The sequence below is a fragment of the Pseudophryne corroboree genome, chromosome 12 (genome assembly GCF_028390025.1).
Source record: "Pseudophryne corroboree isolate aPseCor3 chromosome 12, aPseCor3.hap2, whole genome shotgun sequence".
Taxonomy (NCBI): Eukaryota; Metazoa; Chordata; class Amphibia; order Anura; family Myobatrachidae; genus Pseudophryne; species Pseudophryne corroboree.
The window spans coordinates 168,987,739-169,012,882 of NC_086455.1; the positions used below are offsets into that span (position 1 = coordinate 168,987,739).

Consider the following 25,144-nt stretch of genomic DNA (forward strand, 5'->3'; position numbering starts at 1 on the left):
CCTGACGCGGGACATCGTGAGCAGACATAAAAAACACCGGCGCGCCACCACGGGCAGGTTACCCGTTCGCGGCAGGGCCACTGTCACTGGCCGGGCGACAGGTCTCACAAAGTTGCATGGGTGACGAAAACTGGGGCGGACGCCTGTGGTATACTAGCCCCTGCCGCAAGCGAACCCCCCCCCCCCAACCACGGGGCGCAGAACAGAAGTGCCAACTGCGAGGGGCCTGCGACCTGGGACCCCACAGTGCGGTCCGGCCTGCCAGGTGACCCCAACCAGACAACCAAGGAAAACGACGTTCCCACCCCGACCATGATGGCCTTCCTGTGGTAATCTCCCCAAGCGAAACCTAGGATTTCAATTGTGGGCGCTGACACAAAAACTGCACCATGTGGGGATACGCGACAGGTCGTGACCCGATGCCGCAATCCGTAAAATCAATCCAAAACCGCAACTACAGATGAAAGTAAGGAAAGCTTTCGCCCCAATGCCCCCTTCCCCTGTCTGGATTCTTCGCGACTCGCAGGGGGTGGAGGGAACCGTAACCGCCGGTGCCTTGCCTTTCCTAGACGTCTAACGCCACGCGCCGCGCAATGAGCCTAGCCAACTAGCGCGGGCGCCAAGCAGAACCAGGGTAACACTACAGAAGTTAACGCACTGTAAATAAGGTGAAAACAAGAGCATGCTCACCGGCGCCTGACGTACCTGGAACACCATCAGCTTCCGCCACCGATTCCGGAGGTGCGTCTTCACCTGCCATCGCATCCCTCCTCGACCTCCGGTTCCTCCGTGCTGACGCCCCGATTCCTCCGGCCCGTAGACACCTGCGCAGAAAAAACAGAGGGGACAAGCGCAGGAAGCTCCTGCGCACCAACAACAGAAACAGGACCAACGGAGTAGACTGGAAGGGCAAAACCGGGCCTGTGCGGCCGCAACCGTGTGGCAAATGCCGGGATACGAACCCCCCGGTACTCCCGACCAACGCAGCAAGCAGGGAGGAAGGCCAGGCAAGGGCAGGCAGCTGCCAGGGAGGACTGTGCCACCTAATGTGCAATACATGTATTTGTGCCCTTTGCATTGCCCTTCCAGGTGCTCGTACTAAAATGAACAGTACTATAAATGAACTAAATATACTAGTCCCCATAGCAAAATTAATTTCCATGTACTGCAGCTGCATGGTGTAATGTGCCTGTGGCAGCACCAAATTTACCACCTAAACGAAACCGCATCCCAGAAAACCGTATAACCTTGGGCCAATACAGCAATTCTGCCATGGTGTGGGTGAAAACACCACCACAAAGGTCTGCTGCATAAGCCCTTATATATAAATAAAAAAGAGAGAAAAAAAAAATTAAACTAAAAAACAAAACAGAAAAAGGTAAAAATAAGCAATACTTTTAAACACACCACATGTATATATGGTGGGGCTAAAACCCTCACCCAGGAACACTCTACCAGGCAAGGCCAGGAGAGGTCGCCACCCGCTCACAGTCCCGCCCTGTAGCCACCCCAGGGGCCGCACGGCACCGCGTGGATGCCGTAGCCACCAGCCAAAGCGGTAAGGAGGAGAGAGCCGCGTGCGGAGATGCCGGCCGGGAGGAGAGGGGAACTGCAGCGTCGCGGGCGCCGGGTAATACACCCGCGTCCGCGCGCCGTCCAACGCCCGCTGCTGCCGCTGCAGGGGCACCCGTCCCACCCTCCGACAAACAAGACAGGGGAGAGGCGCGGACCGCAGTGCAGGGCCCCCGACGCGACCCGCCGGCCAGAGCGGGGCCAAGGCAAGGGAGACCACAGGCCGGCCGGTGCAAGCGACGGCCGCAGCCAACATGCTGGGAGTGGGGAAGGGGGGGGAGGGGGGCAGACCAGTGGGGATGCGCATGAGAGATAGTGAAAGCAGAACCACTTAGAGACCCCAGGGGAATAATAACAGACTAATGACAGGGAAAACGATCCCCAAACAAAGAATCAAAGCAAGCCACATGAAGAGAAAAAATAAATAAAAAAAAAAAAAAAGCATAGCATAACATACAGCATGTGTACTCAGCCTTCCTGGGCCATTCCAAAATGGCAAGAGGAAGTCTGAGTCATATGACCATGGCTTATATATTATTCCAAGACCAACCCCTACCCTCTTGATGGACAGCCCTATAATCCTATAGGAAAAATACCCAAGAACACACTGATCTGCCTAGCAACTGCTTAGTCACCAACAACCAATCACAAAAACTTGGACTCTTATATGGCTTCAGGCTTATGCAGCCTTCAGCTTATCTACACACATATACACACACACACATACATTTGTACATTTACACGATACTCTTCCTCATGGCAATAGCTAGATGTTTTTTATGCTTGCTGTCCTCATACCGTTCACCAATCTCCCGATTTTCAGAATCCAGACTACCAGGGAATTCCTCCACACAATGCCGCCTTGTGACAGCAGAGAATTACAGCCAGGGGCTAGTCACACATGAGCGTTCAGCTGAGGCACTGCATGGTAAATCACGCTGCGGCGTTGCGTGGTAAATGGGAAGTGGGTCAGGTCTAGCGCACAGGACCTCTAGACAAAGATACTGATCACGTGCCGGGAGCCATATGCAACACAGAACTGTATATTTCTGTTTCACATTTACTGAATTCTGCTGGGCACCGAATGTTAAAGAATTTCTGAAGGCTGAAGCTCAATGGGGGGAATTCAGACCTGATCTCTAGGCTGCGTTTTTTGTACAGCGGGCGATCAGGTCTAAACTGCGCGTGCGTATGCACCACAATGCGCAGGCGCGCCGCACGGGTACAAAGCGGATCGCCGCTCAGCAATGGGTTTGTGTGACGGATCCGTTCGCACGTGCGAACGCAAGGAGATTGACAGGAAGAGGGCGTTTGTGGGTGTCAACTGACCGTTTTCTGGGAGTGTTTTGAAAAACGCAGGCGTGTCAAGCGTTTGCAGGGCGGGTGTCTGACGTCAATTCCTGCCCCGGACAGGCTGATGTGATCGCAGCGGCTGAGTAAGTCCTGGGCTGCGCAGAGACTGCACAAGATCTGTTTGTACCGCTCTGCTACACATGCGTTCGCACAATTTGAACAGCTACAATACACTCCCCTGTGGGCGACGACATTCTGATCGCAGCGCTGCAAAAATCGCCTGGTTGCGATCAGGTCTGAATTAGGCCCAATATGCAATGAAGGATCACTACCAAACCACAGAAGCAGCATCAATTACCACCCACGCCGATGCCTGGTATTTGTACGTGGCCTCTCACTGGTCTACAAATCATTATTTACTCTGTGCCAGTCTGATTGATGCACGGCAGGGGTTACATGTTACACATGCAGTCTTCTAGCTAGCGGAACATACTGCAATTACATAGATAAATAGGACCTATCCTTTTATTTATTACCAGTTATTTATATAGCGCACACATATTCCGCAGCGCTGTACAGAGAATATTTGGCCATTCACATCAGTCCCTGCCCCAGTGGAGCTTATACTCTATATTCCCTATCACATGTACACAACCACACATTCACGCTAGGGTTAATTTTGTTGGTACTCAATTAACCTACCAGTATATTTGGATTGTGGGAGGAAACCGGAGTACCCGGAGGAAACCCACGCAAATTTGTGGAGAACATACAAACTCCACACAGTTAGGGCCATGGTGGGAATCGAACCCATGACCAGTATATCATTGAATAACAATTATCACAGATACATGGGATACGGTCATCAGGTCGACATGCATTAGGTCGACAGGGTCACTAGGTCAATAGTTCAAAAGGTCGACATGAGTTTCAAAAATGTTTCAATTTTTGGACTTTTTCAAACTTTATGATCCACGTGGACTACAACTGGGAATGGTAACCTATGCCGAGTGTAGTGGTAGCGTAGCGTGGTACCTTGCCCGAAGCAGGGCGAGCGAATTAAGTCATGCGAGGGGACACGGTGCACTAATTGGGGTTCCCCGTCACTGCACGGAGAAAACGACACCAAAAAACTTAAAAAACTCATGTCAACCAATAGCAGTTAACCTAACAACCCATACCCAGATACACAATAGGGATGATTAGAAGCTCTAGACACTGGGGGTCATTCTAAGTTGATCGATCTATTTTTTGCAGCGCTGTGATCAGATAGTCGCCGCCTATGGGGGAGTGTATTTTCGCTTTGCAAGTGTGCGATCGCATGTGCAGCCGAGTGGTACAAAAAAGTTTTGTGCAGTTTCTGAGTAGCCCAGAACTTACTCAGCCGCTGTCCGGGGCCGGAAATGACGTCAGACACCCGCCCAGCAAACGCCTGGACACGCCTGCGTTTTCCCAACCACTCCCAGAAAACGGTCAGTTGCCACCCACAAACGCCCTCTTCCTGTCAATCACCTTGCGATCGGCTGTGCGAATGGATTCTTCGGAAAACTCATCGCCTAGCAACGATCCGCTTTGTACCCGTGCGACGAGCCTGCACATTGCGGTGCATACGCATGCGCAGTAGTGACCTGATCGCAGCGCAGCGAAAAATCCTAGCGTGCGATCAGGTCGGAATGACCCCCCCACAGTCCCAGTACAGAGGATTTAGAGGTCTATTTATTATACTAAAATAATGTAAAAAAAAGGGTGTTTTCAGAGAAAGCTGAGCGGGGAGCCGGCTCCAGTGATCAGCTGTGTGCGTGTCCGATGGAGACAAGCTGATCAGAGTGTAAAAAGGAAAAAAAAAAGAAAGAAAAAAAGTTACAAAACAAAAATCATAATCACCTGTCCAGGGAGTCGGTGTCCGCTGCTTCGCTGAGCGCTGCCGTGTCCCCCATATGCTGCAATGTGACCCCGGTGCAGTAAAGGGACACGGCAAAGCGGCAGCGCACTTTACAGCACCGGGGGGGTCACCGCAGCACACAGGATCTGGCGCCCGGTAGCCAAGCAGAAGCAGCGCGGACCGGCTCCCTGGACTGGTAAGTATATTGATCTGCTGGGAAGGGCGTGGGGGTAGTTGCGACAGAGGGGCGACCTGGCAGCTGCGGTAGCGGCGATGTTGGCGGGGGCGGCGTATGAGCAGCAGGACATCGGGGTATTTTTTACCAAAAATCCCCCGATGATGCTGCGGAGTGTCACTGCAGGGACAGAGCTTGACCGCAAGCTCTGTCCCTGCACGCGATAATTGATACATCCCTGCGATGTAATCAATTATCGCAGTGCGAGTTGGGGCGATTTTATCACTTGTTATCCGCATCCTGGATGCGGATGGTGATAAATAGGCCCCTAACTCTGCAGAAAAAAAGAGACAGGAAATAAAAGCACATACCTGCATGCACTAAGTAACTGTGTGAGCAAATACAAACACGGATTTAATAGGATATTAGTTACTTCTTATTCCCTTACTTTCTTCCTGCCAGATTTCTGCAGTTTGTAACTTATGTTTATGTAATACAGATGAGACTTCATATCTACATTACATGACACGGATATTTATAGGTACGGTAGATTTCCCATTTTCTGCTGCAGTTCCTCCAGTAGCTGCAGTACCCATAGGTTTGGAAAAGGAATGCAATGCTGTCAGATTAACCAAGCTCTAGAATGCTAATCACTCCTGAGGAGGCTCTCGCGGCTAGCGCCATCTGAAGATGGCTGAGCCCATTGTAGCCTATGGGCTAAACTTTGCAAACTGAGGTGGCTGAAGTGGCAGAGGGTTTCCCTGTAACCCTCCCCAACAATGGCCGGAGAACATGTGTGGTCAGTGGACCGTACATGCGCAGGCGTGTCGGCACTGAAGAGAGCGTATCGCAGGGACAAGCTCCATCCCGGCATGCGCTGCTTCATATATATACCGGCGGTGTAAGGCAATTTTAGGCGCTAATATCACGCCCAGATAGCACAGCAAATGTGATTTATTTATTTTTTAGATATTCTTTCATTTAAAGATGCACTAGCTATGTACAATAAAATCATGAAATGATAGCGAAAATCGAATATACTATATAGTACAAATGCATACACAATTTTGGTTAAATAATACACAAAACCAAATACAAGAATAAACAGGAGTGAATGGGAATGAAAGAAGAATGTGATTATTGATAAATGGGCCGCTATGTGCCTCCAGCCTCGAGAGGCCAGGGCATTACAGTCTGAGCTGGCTGAGGCCCGGCTTATACTCAGCACTTCAGCTAGCCGGCGTTCCAGAGGAAGGTCCGCGCATATACATAGCCTGTAGAAAAGCTGGATTATCCATTAGGTGCGCAAGGCTCCGACCTGGGTTCCGTTATCATACAGCGACCCGGATTACTGTAACCCATCCATTATTTTCTGTTTTTTACTTTGACAAACAGAAGAAGGAAAGGGCCTTAACCACGATCTAGCCACAAGGGCTAAAGCTGGGTACACACTGCGGCGATCTTGGCCCGATGTTCCCGGACAAATCGGAATATATCGGCCAGATCAATCAGTGTGTACTGCCAATCTGCACACTCCTGCCGTCGCATGCAATATCGCCTTCCTGGCCGTGCTGCATGGCCGACTGGACGATATCGCATGCAGCGCCGTGCAAAGTAATGAAGGACGGAACGAGAGGACACTCCATCATTCATTACATAGTTCTGATGGGTACTGCGGTATCGATACATCAGCCCATTGGCAGCCATATCATTTGGGTAAATATCGCTCCAGTATGTACCCGGCTTAAATCAGGCTCTAATCACTTGGGATACTAACATAGATTTTTGTTGAGCAAAATAAAATGCTCTCATTTAATTTGGGGTACATGAAATTGGGTATAAGTATATATTTGGGTCATTTTAGGGTACTTTAAAAAAAAACTTGAAAACAGACTGATTACTCTCACCTGCAAGCCTAAAAACACCTGTCCCTACTCACGCAGCACCCCTATACACCTGTCCCATACCTTGAAACCCAATTTCCATAACTTTGTACTTTTTCATCCCAAAAATGACATGTCATTATTGGCCAATTAAAAATAGTGAAAAACTTCAAACATGCCTAATTAGTCATTAGGGGGAGGGGAGGGGGGGGGTGTCCCAGGGGTTATATACCACATCCAAACATTTTTACCTAAAAATAAGGATTTTTCGCAACTTTTCACCTGCTGAGCGTAGGTGAAGTGAAATTTGCAAAAAAAGTGATCACCAATAAATTTTCCCGGATTATTGAATAGGCTGTAATCACGATTCGTGCAAAAAGTCTGTTATCACAGCTAATTGAATACTCCCCTAAGTGTGTCACACTGGTGCTGTAACTTAACCACAGCACATTGCTGGTGGGTTTTTTGACACAGGCCTCAGTGTAGCATTAACCCTTTATTGGTTCACACTGGTGCATGCCACCATTACTATAATTACATAAGTATGGTGATTTGCAGCAGTGAGTAAAAAAATGTATATAACCCTCCGTCCTCCCCCCCCCCAAAAAAAAAAAAAACAACAGCAACCAAATCAAGTCTTTAGGGCCAGGCCATGCCTCACTGCGTTAATAAATATAAGCACTGTGAGTCCGCAATGTGAGTTGTCATTTGTGGAAAAAAAACTTTATTTGGTCTTTTGTATAACTTGTGCATTCAATAAAGCTCAGTAGGTGTCGTATGCGTTTATAAATATAAACTCTGAGTCGATATGGACCATGATCAGTCGATAGAAGAGCAGGAGCAGTAACAAAGTACTAGTGCTGTGGCTTCTGTCAGTCATGATAGTACTACAACATCTACTAAACATGGTCCAGGGGGCAGAAAGTTTAGGAAAGGGCATCCGAAATCAAAATCTTTCACAATGTTAAAAAAATGGGTAGATGGGTCACATCCGGGCAGTACGGATGGTGTAATGGTTAGCATTAATGCCTCACAGCACTGAGGTCATGGGTTTGATTCCCACCATGGCCCTAACTCTGTGGAGTTTGTATATTCTCCCCGTAATTGCGTGGGTTTCCTCCGGGTACTCCAGTTTCTTCCCACAATCCAAAAATATACTGGTAGGTTAATTGGATCCCAACAAAATAAACCCTAGCATGAATGTGTGTGCGTGTACATGTGGTAGGAAATATAGGCCCTCATTCCGAGTTGTTCGCTCGCTAGCTGCTTTTAGCAGCATTGCACACGCTAGGCCGCCGCCCTCTGGGAGTGTATCTTAGCTTAGCAGAATAGCGAACGAAAGATTAGCAGAACTGCTACTAAATAATTCTTTGCAGTTTCTGAGTAGCTCCAGACCTACTCACAGATTGCGATCAGCTCAGTCCGTTTAGTTCCTGGTTTGACGTCACAAACACGCCCTGCGTTCGGCCAGCCACTCCCCCGTTTCTCCAGACACTCCCGCGTTTTTCCCTGACACGCCTGCATTTTTTAGCACACTCCCGGAAAATGCTCAGTTACCACCCAGAAACGCCCCTTTCCTGTCAATCATTCACCGATCAGCAGTGCGACTGAAAAGCACCGCAGGATCCACAGCAAAACTGCTACGTTTTTAGTTAAGCGCATGCGCCTTGCGTGCCTTGCGCATGCGCAATTAGCAACAAATTGCAGCATAGCGAAAATCGGCAACGAGCGAACAACTCGGAATGACCCCCATAGAGTGTAAGCTCCACTGGGGCAGGGATTGATGGGAATGGCCAAATATTGTCTGTAAAGCGCTGCGGAATATGTGTGCACTATATAAATAAATAAATGAATGGTAATAATAATAATAATAATAATTAAAAATCAACAAATCAGTGCCCCCCCCCCCCCCCCCCCAAAAAAAAAAAAGAACACTAAGGATGAAGAACAAACTGTATGTTCACAAATCCCTGGGGAGAGTCTAGGGGTGTCCACGTTAGTTATGTGTGAATTTGACATTTCTCACACTGCACTCACATTACACATAAAGAAGCCTCCTTTGCCTCCTTCCACAAATTTCTGCAGCATATGTGAATGTGGGGACAAGCGGTACAAGTAAAGTTGGTGGCATAATAGAAATTGAGGATGCTAGTGTGGAAGTGGAACAGGATGAGTGGGATACGTGTGTACTATCTGACGCTAATGAGGATGTTGTTTGTGTAAGTCAGCCGCCAGTGGCAGCAGTTCTTGCCCTTGGCATAAGACCAAAAAAACCACCTCGAGTGTGGTATTATTTTTACTCAAATCATGATGTTGGTTAAGGTATCTGCTCCATTTGTGAGGCCACACTTCGTAGAGGTAGGGATGTTAACCAACTAGGCACCTCCTCCATGTAACATCATTTATGGCGAATTCATGAAATTTATTTTACAAAATAAAAGTAATTTGTAAAATATTAACAAGCAGTCCAATATCAGGTACCAGCAGTTTGGACCAGCCCATACAATTTCCACCACCAACATCCTTATCATCAACCTCCTCATTAATGATCAGAGGTAGTCCTTCCAAAAAATTGGTTTGCGGGGGCCCAAACAAACCAAGCACTTTAGCCACAAAAGTGGCAGTCCCTGTTACTGAGGTGCTTGGTTTGTGAAACTGTGCATGTCCTTATTGAGGATGGGCGCAGGGGTTCAAGGACAATTCTATTTTGCACCGCTTTTCCTTTCTGCTACTACTGTGTGGAAATGCTTCATAGATGTAACCAGACAGCTAGCTGCAGCCTTTGGTCAATATTGTTGAAAACAATATTGTGAGGTGGTCAAAATTGACGGAATGACTGGAAATGAATGTTATTGAGGGTAATAATACTGTAGGAACAAAAAAGGCACAAATTATGTCATTTTAGCTGCTTTTATCAATTTTTGAAAAATAAAATTACAGCTCTAAAACCAAAAACACGTGAAGGTAGTTTTGGCATAATCAAAACTCAGTGTTAAATTAGAATCAAAACCAAAAAACACAGGTGTCGGCGCACATCTCTAAACATGAGGCAACAAAAAAACAAGACAACTACCTGATGATATCAACACATGGCTGTAAAGCACAGAAGGAGACATAAATGTAAAGCAGAGCATTTAGTAGACGTTGCAACTGCCGGATGTTGGTCTGGGAAGGCCTCAGCACATGTACAGGCACTCGCAATCTAAGCTGGAAGCGATACACAGTGTAACGCTGGCTAATCCTATAATTGTACACGGCTTTACTCGTGTCACACAAGCACAGCTAAGCTAAAGGAATCCTACTTGACATTTTATGTTAGGAGATGAGGGAACGCCAGCCTTTTTTACCTCCTCTTAGAACCTCAACGAAGAATGGCTGTAACAGGCCAGAAAAACACACGTGTGCAAAGGTTTCTATTGCTCACCAATACGGTCAGGAAATAAAATTCATTGGTAGATTTTCCTAAGGACATCAATATACAAGTAAAATCGCAGGAGAGGACTATATAGCAGGGACGGACTTGAGGCCTCAAACAGCCTGGGCATTTTAGCGTATGCGTGTTTGACAAATGGCGCGGTCACGGCTCATGGGGGTGTGGCCTAGCGGCACATCCCCATCTTACTACATGTTGGGCAGCTGGTCAGAGAGCCAGGAAGCAAAGCTGATTGGCCAGGCAGTTATGCAAAAGCAGCCCATCAGGTCAACTTCTGGTAAGTGCCAGTTGGCCAGTCCGGCCCTGCTATATAGGGTGCAAAAATGCAGCAGAAGTCATCAAACAGCTGCGGCACCAGAGTTGGTCTTACAGGTGGAAGCAGAACTGACCTGTTCAAATGTAAACATTTCTATCCAAGTGCAGCTGGAAGCAGAAGATAAAGTCATATCTGGATTCAGGGGTGGTTTAAGAGGAGAGAGGGACTGTGTGCAATCTCCATCCAGGGTTCCGGAGCCATGTTCCTAATGATGCACAGATCTTTGGCACGGCCAGCTTTTTCCAATTTTCCCTGTGTTTTCTGAAGGCCGATGCCAGAGATGTAAAGTATATTGTATGAGTGCAGGGTGTATACAGCAATAGATCAGCCACACAGACATAAAAGAAAACCTTAAACACACAGAAAGCATAATGCAGGATTGGCTTAGGCATTTTGGGTAATAACTTCCAAGGGTTGTGTATTCCACCCTCACAAGGTACCAGTTGCGGCAGCCATCTTGGGCGCACAGCGTAGGATTACCCAGGGTGGAATAGTCTGCCCCTAGAAAAGATGACACAAAATGGGGGTGATTTCGGAATCCTAAAGGTCAGAGTAGGGTTCCAACAAAACCACCAGGTCCATGTATTTTTCATCCCATCCACAAGCGTACCAGATGGGGCAGCCATGTTTGGCGCACTTCGAAGGTTACATTGTGGGAGGTGAGCCATACAAGGGCCCAGCGCATATATGGGAAAACTAACACTTGGGTAGTAGTATGATGTACCCTGTATGTAGGGCGCAATGGCAGGGTGTGCAATCAGTGGAGGTACACATTACAGGAAACACAGTGGGGGAGGGGGAGAGGAATAAATAAATAAATCAGGGGGGGGGGGGGGGGGGCGACAACAAAACAATTGCAGGTAACCAGTGGCAGAAGGAAAATTGCGTGAGCCTTCTCTTTCTCTCTCCAAAGCTACAGAGCATTGGCTTGGAACATGTTATCCAGTACAGTAATACGCAGCTAATACAACAATTCTCTATATCCAGGATCAAGGGTGGACCGGAAAATGATCACACCAATAACCCTAGCCCTTTAGGTGATATAAAAAATATATAAAAAAACAAAACAAAAATTGACTCTGTCTAGCCGTACACGCCCCAGCCATGGCAATTGTGGGCCTTTGCACAGAGGTGGATTTCAAATAAAAAAATAAAAAAATCTAAAAATTTTTAATATATATTTAAAAACCCTCAGATGAGCAACTAAAAACAAATTCTCTGTATTAAATGAAAATACTCCTATGATTTCTCCACATAAAATAGAAGCAGGTATTATACTGTTTTGCATGATATGTTGACCGGTATTAGTTATAGAAATACAATTCAGAGAGCACCTTAGTGACCAATTTAAAATATAGAGAGCATTCTATTGACTAAAGAATACATCTCAGTATCTAATATACAACACAGAAAGTAGACCAGTGAACAATATACAATACAGAGAGCATCCTAGTGACTACCATACAATATAGATAGCTTCCTATTGATGTATCTACAATACAAAGAGCACACTAGTGATCAATATACAATAGAGAGATTATTCTAGAGACCATTATACAGTACAGAAAGAATTCAAATGACCACCACACAATACAAACAGCAGACCAAAGACAAGACAATACAGAGAGTATCCCAGCAACCTCCATATAATACAAAGAGCATCGTAGTGACTGCCATTCAATAAAAAGAGCATTTTTGTGACAACTACAGAATATTATGCCATCATCATTATTTAACCTCTCCTCAAAATCGTCAACTCTCCAGCTTTTTTATAACAAACGCCTTCAACATTTTATAATCATTAACTCCCTAATCTCTATAAATAATTTATTCCTACATCGTCAATTATCTCTATTGATATTCACTAACCCTCTCATTACTTCTCTTAAAAATACTGTAATGTGTGTAAATATATGCCCAGTGTGTCTGTCTCTGGAGATACAATTGCTACAGTTTCTGATAAAGTCCATATGATAAAGTGGTCATGGCTGAACCCCTTCATAGTATATTTCAGTTGCTATTAGTGTAGCCAAAAATAATACAGCAACAAACCTGACACACACCAGCTTATGAGAGTCAGTATTTTAAGATACAGAACCCCAACATTCAGTGGCGGCTCCAGAAATAGGGGAGCCTATTTGAATTTTATTTCTGTATGAAGCCCTTCCTGTCAGATGGGAAGGGGGGGATTTGAGCACCCCCGAGCACTTTAAAAAGTTGTCTTCCATGTTTGTACTTATCAAGCCATTGCGGGGTTTGATCCCTGCGTCTATTCAAGTGGTGACTATAAGATATGGAGAGGGGTGTGAGAGGAGAAATTACCTGTCTAGGTTGGGGAGGGGAATTAATATGGGAAATTCCATTTTGACTGGAAATGTATTTAAACTTCAAATATCCGGACCATGCACAGGGCCGCACCAAGAGCTGAACGGGGCCTGAGTATGAGGAGGTAAGTCTTAACTATACATAAAGAAAATCTATGTGCATGCTGCAAAGGCAGACATTTGTCCCCCTCAGCAGCTAATCTGGGCCCCTGCTAAGCCCCCCAACAAGCCTGGGCCCATAGTATCCCCCCAACCCCACCTCTCAGCACTGAAACTTGTAAGGTAATACTTCTGAAACAAATAGTCACAATCAGGGCCGGTGCTGGGGTGTTCGGCGTCCCCCTGCAAACTATAAATTTGCGTCCTCCCTGTAATAATTTATAAAGGCACAGTGCACACGAAGGGGCATGGCCGCACAATAGTACCTCCAATTCAAATGACCCCACACACAGTAGCGCAAATCCTATTCATATTACGCCACACAGTAGTGCCCCTTATTCACATTATGTCACAGAGTAGTGCCCCTCATAATTCATGTTACGCCTACAGTACTAGTGCACCTTACATATATTGGCCACAGTAGTAGTGCTCCTTACACACAATGCTTACAGTAGTACCCCTTACACATAATGCCCACAGTAGTAGTGCTGCTTATACACATAATCCTCACAAATGTAGTGCCCCTTACACACAATGCTCACAGTAGTAGTGCCCCTTACGCATAATGCCCACATTAGTAGTGCCACTTATACACATAATTGTGTCAGTGGTAGTGCCCCTTACACATAATGCCCACAGTAGTATGGCCCCTTACACATAATGCCCACAGAAGTAGTGCCGCTTAGACACATAATTCCCACGGTAGTAGTGCCCCTTACACATAATGCCCACAGTAGTAGTGTACCGTACACATTATGCAACATAGACACAGCTCTGCACTTACTTACCTGTAGTCCCACTCCTGCTTCCACCACCAGCCGACAGCTCCTTCAGCTTGCCACCTCCCCCTCCAGGGGCATACGCAGAATTTTAAAAAGGGGGTTTCCATATATTTGATTACAGGGGGGGGTGGGGGGGTGAATCTAACTTTTTAACATTTTGTGACCCAGCCAGCTGTGGCTATGGTCTGAGCCATTGTATTCCAGGCCTGCAATGTACTATAAGACACTACGTAGCCCAGGCTCATTCCCTACACAATAGCTGCACTCTCAACTTTCTGTATGTCAGGTCTCCTCAGTGGCGCACCCAGGGGGGGTTTCCGAGTACCCAGAAACCCCCCTCCACTAAAAAAAAAAAAAAAAAAAATTTTTTTTTTTTTTTTTAGCTGCATGAGTATTATTAATGACTGTCTAGCGTCCTCTGCAGCCTGCTGTCTTCCTGGTGGCACTTGCAAGTACAATAAAAGTTTACTTTATTTTAATTATAGTACATATATATCCATGTGCCTACATATATACACATGTATATACATACATACATACAAACACACACACACACACACACACACACACATATGATATATATATATACATGTGTATATATATATGTGTACTGTATGTGTGTGTGTATATATATATATATATATATATATATATATGTATGCATGTTTAATATGCTATGTATATGTGTATATGGGTTCACTACGATCTCCCGGCGGCCGGCCTCCCGGCGACCAGCATACCGGCGCCGGGAGGCCGGCCGCCGGCTTACCAACAGTGTGGCGAGCGCAAATGAGCCCCTTGCGGGCTCGGTACGCGCGCCACACTATTCTATTCTCCCTCCAGGGGGGTCGTGGACCCCCACGAGGTAGAATAAGTGTCGGTATGCCGGCGGTCAGGCTCCCGGCGCTGGTATGCTGGTCGCCGGGAGCCGGCATACTGAAGACCACCCGTGTATATGTATGTGTGTGTGTAGATATATATATACTAGGTGCTTCATCGCGCCCTACGGGCGCTCTTCACACCATCGCAAGGGGCTACGCCCCCTTAACCCTTGCATGTCTTTCTGGGGTTCAATATTTGTATTATATGGAGTATTACCTGCATTCCTTTGTTAGTGGTTAAATATTGCACAATGAAAGGGCGTGCGATGGTGAAGGAGGCGCAGCCCCTTGCGACGGCGTGAACAGCACCTGCAGGGCACGATGTACAGAATGTAGCGGGTGCGGGGGGGACTGCGGATGGTGTCTGTAGATGCTGCAGGTGGAGGGGGGGCAGAAGTGGGGGTGGGGCCCGGATGGGGAAGAGTCGGGCGGTGCTGCGGGTGGGGGAGGGGCAGAGGAGTGGGGGATGCAGATTGGGGAGGGGTCTGGAGGCACTGCAGGTGGGGGAGGGGCAGGGGTGCCATGGGTGGGAGAGGGGCAGGTGTGGGGATGTTGTGGATGGGTGAAGGGTTCCGGAGGTGCTGTGGGATGGGAAGGGGCGGGAGTGCCGGGGGTGGGTTAGGAGTCCGCAGGCGCCATGGGTAGGGGAGGGGCAGGTACGGGTGGTGCGGCGCATAGGGAAGGAGGTCCGGAGGTGCTGCTGGTGGTGGAGGGGCAGGTGCGGTGGTGCCATTGGTGGGGGAGGGGTTGGTGAGGGGGGGACCACGGATGGAGGAGGGTGTCTGCAGATGCTGCGGGTGGAGGGGGGCAGGTGTGGGGGGAGACATATAAAGGGGGTGGATGGTGTGGGTGGTGAAGGGGCGGAGGAGTGGGAGCCGCGGGTGGTGTAGGGGGTCTGGAGGCACAGCGTGTGGGGGAGGGGTGGAGGGGAAGGTGCGGAGGTGTGGTGCATTGGGGAGAGGTCTGGAGGCGCTGCGGGTACTGTACCTGCCAAAAAGGTAGTTGGAGGGTATGCAGTAACAGGGCCAGGACAGGGGTGACAGGGTCATAACAGGGTTGACGGGGCCAGGACAGGGGTGACAGGGTCAGAAAAGGGGTGACGGGGCCAGGACAGAAATGACAGGGACAGGATAGGGGTGACAGGGTAGGGGTGGCAGGAACAGGACAGGGGTGACAGGGCCAGTATAGGGTTGACAGGGCAAGCACAGGGGTAACAGGGCCAGGATAGGGGTAACAGGGCCAGCATAAGGGTAACAGGGTCAGCATAAGGGTGAAAGGGTCAGGATAAGGGCGAAAGGGCCAGGATAAGGGTGACAGGGCCAGGATAAGGGTGACAGGGCCAGGATAAGGGTGGCAGGGCAAGGCCAGGGGTGACAGGGACATGAAAGAACACAGGGCACGGGAGAGATTGGTATTAGGGACAAAACAGTGGTGACAGACAGATGTGTCTTACCGGAGTCACTGCTGCTGGCTGCTGCTGTTCCACTCCAACCTGTTGGGATCTGCTGCTGGTGGAGACTTGGCATGGCTGACTCTCTTAGGCTGGAGTCCTGCTTCCTCTGCCCGTCCGCATCCCTCCCCCCCACCTCAGTCACACACCGCAGACCTCGCGCAGCTGCCGGGCACTGTGGTAAGGGGAGACTGGGAGTGACTGGTTAGCCCCCAGGAGATGCTGCGGCTGGAGGGAGGAGGGGGCCGGAGCCTGCAAGCAGCTCGGACTTCTGCAGCGTTACCCGCCGGCTAAAGTGTGTGAAGGAGCTGGGCGCACCTCACTGTGGGTGGCAGCGCTGCAGCTAGCGGTGGGGTTGCCGGGGCTGGAGATAACAGAGGCAGTACGGAACCTGCACAGCGGCAGGTGCCCCACAAAACTGCAGCTAAGATGCGTGGAGTGTGCCAGAAAGTGACGCTCCTCCGCGCCAGAGAGGGGGGGGGGGGGGTCAAGCACACAGTGAGCCGGTGCCCGTCTGTCTGTACGGCATACCCCCTCACACACCCCCATACCTCCCAAATGTCCCGATTTTCGCGGGACAGTCCCATTTTTTTGGGTCTGTCCCGCTGTCCCACCCGCGGGTCGCAGTGTCCCGCGGTAACGGGGGGGGGTCAGTTGGAAAGCTCCTGTACTCGCTGTTCTGCTTAGCAGAGCAGCGGTGAATAGTGGAGACAGAGGGAGAGGGTGCATCAGGGGGTATGGATTAAGGGGGGGTTCCAGCAGCAGAGCCGGATTAAGGGGGGTGGGCAGGGGGTACGTACCGTTGGCCCCACAGTTTTAGGGGGCCCCCCGGCTCGAGTAGCTCTGTCCCAGCTCAGAAGCCCTCCCCCCCCCGTCCTGCCAGCAACAACGGCAGCATTGTGCTACAGTCAGCACACGCTGCTGCGTGTTGGCAGGTCTGTGGTGTTGCAGGGAGGCAGCAGTCTCCCTGCTTTCTTCTGCCTGTGCGGGTGTGTAGGGGGGAGCGACCACCCCCTCTGGATTTACCCCTAGCTGAGAGGCCAAAATTCCATTTAAAAAAAAAAACACGGAATTTGCGTAAGGGGGCGTGGCCTCGCGTCCCGCGATTAGGCCACGCCCCCAACCCACCGCAGGCACAGCAATGAGATAGGGCTCCCCTGTCTCAAGTGCCCTGGCCCCCCCGGACTCATAATCAGCCCCTGGGGGCATGCCAGCAGCTCACAGAGCACTGGGCATGCCCCCTCATTGACGAAAACGGGGCCCTCCCGTGAAGCCACGCCCCCTTTTCGCCGAGTGTGTGTCCCTCCTTCTGCCTGAAGAAAGCTCCTGCAGAAAGCTGTGAGGTATGCACCCCTGCCTGTGACATGCCCATACTATCTGCTTCTGCTCCTTGTCTCCTGTAGATTTGGCCAGAGCTGTGACTCATTTGACTAACTCCGCCCACTGTTGTGACTCCCCCCAGCGTTAGCAAATGAATCACAAAGTCACAGATCTGGGCTATTATATAGGAGATATACACACACACACACACACACACACACACACACACACACACACACTAGTTTTACGGACCCAGCATATACTGGGTCACCTCAGTCCCCACCCCCGTGATTGGCTCCGCCCAGTTCTGGAAACCCCCCCATGCAAATCCTGCGTTTGCCACTGCTCCTATTACAATGTAATAATAGCAATAGTAGTAGACACTAGGCAGCCAAGGCTCACAACCCCCACCACTAGCTGCGTCCTCCCAGTACACTGCAGTAATAGTCACTAGGCAGCCTAGGCTCATCCCCGCCAGAAACTAGCTGCTCTAATATTATTATGAATTGTTATTATTATTACTACTAGCTGTAGTAATAATAATAGAATCAGTCACAACATGGCGGCTCTAGAGGTGGATCTGCAGCACAGTCCAAATTCATATAGGGGAGACACACAACTGCCAGTCCCTGGCGGCAATGTTTGGCAGTGTTTGGGGTGGCAGTCGGTGTTACTCCTCTATTTGAATTTTAGGAGGACATTTACTAAGCAGTGATAAGAGCGGAGAAGTGAGCCAGTGGAGAAGTTGCCCATGGCAACCAATCAGCAATGAAGTAACATCTATAATTTGCATACTATAAAATGATACAGAGCTGCTGATTGGTTGATGGAGCAACTTCTCCACTGGGTCACTTCTCCGCTCTTATCACTGCTTAGTACATGTCCCCCTTAGGCTGCGCTGAGCCCCACCTCTGGAACAGCCACTATGCAGCCAAGTCATCCCCCCTCATTGCTGCAGCCACCCCACTTGTCAGGTCTGCTAGTACATTATAGTAATACTAATAACAGTATAGTCATTAATCAGCCCAGACAAACCCCTAACTGACCCCCTCCCCCCCTCGCAATAGTTGCACGTTCCCCATATGCCAGGCCTAATACAGTCATTAGGCAACCCAGTCTCACACCCCCTGGCACTAGCTGTCTTCTCCCCATACTGTATGTCAAGTCTCCCAGTAAATGGCCCAGCTACAGAGCCGATCTGAACAAATACTCCTCATCTGCTGTCAGAAGCCAGTGAATCAGTGTCACTCACAGGACAACACCTCATACGAGGGAGCTGGAAGGACCTGTGGGCTGCAGCAGCTCCCCTGAACTCAGCTATCTACTCCACGGTCCAGCAAGGGGGTTACTTTCTAGGTACCCTGAAACCTCCGCCTCCCCTGCATGCGCCTCTGCCCTCCACTTGCTACCCTTCCACCACTACCCAGTACTACAGTCGCCCGCTGCTTCACCCCATTCTCCTGTGCTGGAGCTGTGCCCGCGTTTCCCTCTATCAGGCTCGCAGTAGCAGACTGCGCTGGGATGAACGAGAGCCACAGCTCCCGCTCAGGGTGCCACTGGCCGTCAAACAGTTTGACTGGCGCAGCGGCGTCCGGCAACAACATAGAGAGCAGCAGGTTAGCGATAGCAGGTAGAGCGCCTCTGGTGCCACACACCTCCCTGTATTGCGTCGCTTCGCTGAGCGCTTTGCGCCGGCTCTGGTCACAATTTCCCGATTCCCTGATGCCTGATTTGGAGAATCAGGAATATGCAACAAGTTTAAAAATCTCGACTGAAAGTGGTTGGGATCGGCAAATTGGGGATATTTAACATGAAGAATTTCTCTGAGAGTCTGAAGGATCGTAGATAATCGATGGCTGCCAATCTGCAGGACTGCCGGGAGGATTGGCAGTACCAGGCAGCTCAGGGAATAGGGGAAACGGCAGCTATATGTATGGTGGTATTTACACAGACTTGTCAGAGGGTTCCCCGGCAGCGTGCGACCTAACTGTGGTGTTTTATTCTCCAATGGCCCCCATACCCCTGTTTTTGTTTTCTTCATTTGTTAACCACTTAAGTCGCTTGGTCACATGGGACGCAACAGCAGCTAGCTGCGCTTTCTCAGACCCAATCTCATCCCGTGCAACCGGCTGTTCACATCTGTTCCCCGGCTGTTACTGAGACAATACGTTTTGCTCATGGGCAGAACAAATTTCCTCCTGCTGCGCCAGCCCTCAGCTGTGATGTAGTCAAAAAGATAAAAACAATAAAAGTAGGCGCTAGTGTACTTGGTGTGAGTCACTATATTATAATTGCAGGTACTTTACATGAACATGCTGCTTCCACTCTGAGCTGCTGAACCTCAGAAAATAGTACATACACAAAACCAAAAAAGAAGAAGTAGCGCTGTCCTTGAAAGTAACAAGCAATATATTTAATTATTGTTTATTAATAATATAAAAATTTCCTGATCACAAAAAATGAAAAACATGGCTGACAGACATATCGCGGCATCGGTCGTGCCGCTGGCCACGATTCAGGATCATCTAGTATGTACCCAGCATGTCATGAATTAACATGGCCTAATTATCATAAACATATAATTGTCTGCATAAGTTTAAATTCTATTATGTTTGAACATTATTGCCCAATGAAAATAATCTTTAAAGATTTATGGGTCATCAATCTTTGTATGTTTTTTGGGACCCTTTACGTAGTATTAATTAGTGACACAGTGTGGCTCTGCCCAGACAGACAGCTCAGAATGCACGTAGCTTGTGCAATCTCTCTGGCCAGAGACATTTCTGCAGAGTTTGCAGCAAGTTTCCAGCGCAACTCATACCTGCTGCCACAAATCGCTTCTTTTCATACTATGGGGCAGAGTCAAAGGTGGATGCAGTTCCGACTACATCTTTATTCTAATACCGCGGCCAAGAGTCACTCTACTGAGACACTCAACAACTGCGGCAACAAACTTGCAGCTGTGTGTACAAAGACACCGACAGTCGCACTATCGAAGACTGCACTAGCTCTATGGAGGCTCAGAATCTCCATCTGAACTTAGTCGCCGGTGTCAGTGCAGCAGCACCGCTGACTGTGACACACCCGTGCCTGGCTTGTCCCTTTACCAGTTACACACCAAGAAACTCCCAGCGATACTGCATGTATCTGCACGCAACTTAGACCTGCTTCTTTGTTGCGGTAACTATCAAGACGCGTATGCAGTGCAGCTCAGATACAGTGGGGATTGAAAGTTTGGGCACCCCAGGCAAAAATTCATTTTAATGTGCAAAAAGAAGCCAAGGAAAGATGGAAAAATTTCCAAAAGGCATCAAATTACAGATTAGACATTCTTATAACATGTAAAAAAAAGTTTGATTTTATTTCCATCATTTACACTTTCAAAAGAACAGAAAACAAAAAATGGTGTCTGCAAAAGTTTGGGCACCCTGCAGAGTTAATACCTTGTACTGCCCCCTTTGGACAGCTGAGACCTGGCAGTGTCATGGATTGTTCTCAATCATCGTCTGGAAAGACCAGGTGATGTCAATCTCAAAGGTTTTAAAAGCCCAGACTCATCTGACCTTGCTCCAACAATCAGTACCATGGGTTCCTCTAAGCAGTTGTATAGAACACTGAAACTGAGAATAGTTGACGCTCACAAAGCAGGAGAAGGCTATAAAGAAGATAGCAAAGCGTTATCAGATGCCCATATCCTCTGTTTGTAATGTAATTAAGAAATGGCAGTCATCAGGAACAGTGGAAGTTAAAGCAAGATCTGGAAGACCAAGAAAAATATCAGACAGAACAGCTCGCAGGATTGTGAGAAAAGCAAGTCGAAATCCACGTTTGACTGCACGATCCCTCCAGGAAGATCTGGCAGACACTGGAGTTGTGGTACACTATTCCACTATAAAGAGATACTTGTACAAATATGGTCTTCATGGAAGAGTCATCAGAAGAAAACCTCTTCTACGTCCTCAACACAAAAATCAGCGTTTGAAGTTTGCAAATTAACATATAGACAAGCCTGATGCATTTTGGAATAAAGTTCTGTGAACCGATGAGCAAAGGTACGTTTGGAGAAGGGAGGGCACAGAATTTAATGAAAAGAACCTCTGTCCAACTGTTAAGAATGGGGGTGGATCAATCATGCGTTGGGGTTGTATTGCAGCCAGTGGCACAGGGAACATTTCACGAGTAGAAGGAAAAATGGATTCAATAAGATTCCAGCAAATTTTGGACGCTAACTTGATGCCATCTGTGAAAAAGCTGAAGTTAAAGAGAGGCTGGCTTCTACAAATGGATAATGATCCTAAACACACCTCAAAATCCACGGTGGATTACATCAAGAGGCGTAAGCTGAAGGTTTTGCCATGGCCTTCACAATCTCCTGACCTCAAGATAATTGAAAATCTATGGATAGACCTTAAAAGAGCAGTGCGTCACAGACAGCCCAGGAATCTCAAAGAACTGGAAGACTTTTGTAAGGAAGAATGGGCGAAGATACCTCAAACAAGAATTGAAAGACTCTTGGCTGGCTACAAAAAGCGTTTACAAGCTGTGATACTTGCCAAAGGGGGCAGTACAAGGTATTAACTCTGCAGGGTGCCCAAACTTTTGCAGACACCATTTTTTGTTTTCTGTTCTTTTGAAAGTGTAAATGATGGAAATAAAATCAAACTTTTTTTGACATGTTATAAGAATGTCTAATCTGTAATTTGATGCCTTTTGGAGATTTTTCCATCTTTCCTTGGCTTCTTTTTGCACATTAACATGAATTTTTGCCTGGGGTGCCCAAACTTTCAATCCCCACTGTGCATGCGCAGACTCAAATAGTCAGCTTGCATTCAATGCCGTCTACCTCCAATTCAGGCCCTAAGCCTTTAAAATCGCTTTCTATCAGTGGCGACTCCTGAGGTGGAGCTGCAGCGCGGTCCAAAATTCAAATAGGAAATCCACGCCTACTGCCAGTGAGTCCTGGCCAGCGATGTTTGTCAGCGTTCCGAGTGGCAGTTGGGGTGGCTCCCTTATTTGAATTTTGTACTGTGCTGCAGCCCCACCTCTACAACTGCCGCTGGTTTCTACTACGTCTGCAGACTTTGATTTCTCCGATCACTAAAACAGATAAAGAAATGCTGCTCGCTAGAGTCTAGAATCGGATAATAAGAACAGATGTAGATTTGCTGGTTAAGTTGAAGGGAATTAGTAAATTTGATTACACAGGAAAGAATGTAATGAAACCAACTGAGAAAGTTCTTAGCTCCCAATTTCTTAGCAACAAAACAAGTGGGAGTGGAGTGGAGTGGGAGTGGGTTCAGTGTAAGAAATGCCCATAACGACAGATGCTTTTTCTCGAACAATTACTTTAATGAGACAATACTCGCTTTCTTAATCATTAAATGCAATACATTCACTAACCAGGCATGAGACATGAAAGAGGGAATATCACGGTGCAGGTCGGATCTCCTTTCCTTATTACACCTGGAACAACCCACATTTTTACAGTCATTAAATGATTATTTATAATTTTTAATTATGCTCATTTTCCCCCCCCTATTAGCAGTGGCCATTGCTGAAAGAATTATTTGTGTTTAAAACGTATGATTAAAGGATATCGTAATAGAAATGACAAACAAGCAACACTGGTATAACAGCAATTGGGTTCAGGAGATATGCGAGGTTGGGTGGGGGGGGGGGGGGGGGGGCATAGGCAAATGCAGGGGGAAGGGAGGGGGGGGGGGGGTTCTGCTTGCCCAGAAACCCCACTCGTCTTGGCAAGTGTCTCAAATTATGACGACAATAGCAATGGTATATAATACAATTACTAGAGCTGCTACCACATCATGCAGTTTAAGGAACAGAGCAGAGCTGCTGCACGTGCCCAGTGCTGTGTTTGTTTTGGAGTCCTCAATCAGTGCACTGGACAGAGAGTAGCTACCAGGAAGAAGAGACAGGAGCCTAACCAAGAGGTGGGAGAATGTGTGCTTAGAAAGTGCAGTACTGGTTCTATTATGTTTATGTATGTATTTATTTATTATAGTATGTTTAACCTTTTCCTGATTACTTATCTTTTTTATATTATATAAATATGTTTGATGCAGCCTATACTATATTGTGTTTAATACAGTAGTAATACTGTATTCCATGTTCCGCAGAGTGGGAGATTGTGGATTGCATTTGGGAATCCCCCCCCCCCCCTCTAGAGATCCTGCGTTTGCCACTGGGGGCAAATATTAAGGATCTCCCAAATGTTAGAAGGAGGGACGCAGCAGACACCGCCATATTTGCCGCGGTTCCTTCATTTCCAACATCAGCCGCAGCCCCCATAGAAAGCTGTCATATTTACCAAGCCTCGCATTCCAGAGTGGTGCCCCGTCAAATAACACAATTTATAGGTGGCCTTAGCCGATGCTGCCTATCTGCTACTTACTCCTCTGGAACCCTCCCCACGACAATGTGCAGAACCCTACATGCGCAAAACAACCCCGGCTCTCAAAGGAGAAGTGAGATGATCTCTTTTGCCATCATTTAACTTCTAACATATTGCAGGCACAATGTGTCCCTGTGGGTGATTAATAGTACAATCTAGGAGTTCTTATTGCCGCATATACTAGCGATGAGAAATTATAATTATCGGATCTAAAATCAGATAAATAGTAAATATGCCTCTAAGTCTTCAGACTCATTTCGGATGTCCAGCTCATAAGTAGATGGGTAAGAAAATGAAAAAGGTCAAGCCACTGTTGAGCAACCCCTGTTCTCTTGAGGGGAGTTGTATCAAAGAAGGATAATTGGAGTTGTCCATAGCAACAAATCAGCTTTTGACATTTATCTGGCTCAGCTTATAAAATGGCGGAAGCTGACTGGTTCAGGACCATCTTAACTAAAGGAACACTGGGCAGATGTACAGGGCTCCATGATTCTAGCGGCCTTCACGCAGGTGATGGCTGGTGCCTCCAGATCTTCTTGGGAGGCAGGTAGAGAATGCTGCCGGCTGCTCTGATTGTGAGTTACACCCAACCAGAGCGGCAAGGCAGCGTTCTCTACCTGCCTCCCAGCCTGCAGACAGACAGTGGCTGGAGCTATCCACCAATCAGCGTTGACAACCATTCACTGTATGGAAGCATGTGGAGGGATGGCGTGGGACCGCAGGGCCTGCAACGCTGTTAAGATGGCCCTGGATATGTTGCTCTGTGTAACTTCTCCACTTTCTCTCTCTCCAAGGTATGATACATCTAGTGTCCAGTCCCCCTGGAATCTGCTCAGATCAGCATAAGATCTCTAGTCACTGGCATTTGACCACTATATGGAATCAAAGTTACCAAATTAGCTTTCTCTCCTTTATTCGCAAAGGCGGCTCCTCTGTTCCTCTCCCAGCGTCGCCTTTCCACTCCATCAACCAATTAACATGTTAAGCATTTCTTACTTCCAGCAAACATCCTGAGAACTCCATCCCTGTGTTATTAGTAATCTCCTTCTCCGCATTGGGAGCAGAAGTCTCTTCCAATATCCACTCTGTGTGCACTTAGGGAATGATCAATACGCCTTAATGTGCTGAATTTGATTCCATCCTATTCAGCTCAGTATGGCTGCCGTAGCCTGTTTAGGTTTTAAGCTCTCAGGAAAGGTCACTTACGTACACACAAATAACGCAGACTGCGAAATATCTGCATTCACGACGCGACATTGATT

The 25,144-nt window shown here is 47.9% G+C and overlaps 1 protein-coding gene across 3 annotated transcripts in view; it reads right to left on the reverse strand.

Annotated features, from left to right (window-relative positions):
* SLC24A4 (solute carrier family 24 member 4) overlaps window positions 1-25,144 on the reverse strand; it is a 160,419-nt gene that overhangs the window by 115,484 nt on the left and 19,791 nt on the right. Inside the window, exon 1 of one of the 3 annotated variants that reach the window (XM_063948473.1) lies at window positions 706-824. The exons of 1 other annotated variant lie outside the window; for it this stretch is intronic. In XM_063948473.1, coding sequence (XP_063804543.1) covers window positions 706-760 — 55 coding nt within the window. In that variant the 5' untranslated portion in view covers window positions 761-824. Of the gene's footprint in view, window positions 1-705; window positions 825-25,144 lie in introns of those variants that run through there. One more of the 3 variants, XM_063948474.1, reaches the window with a different exon arrangement.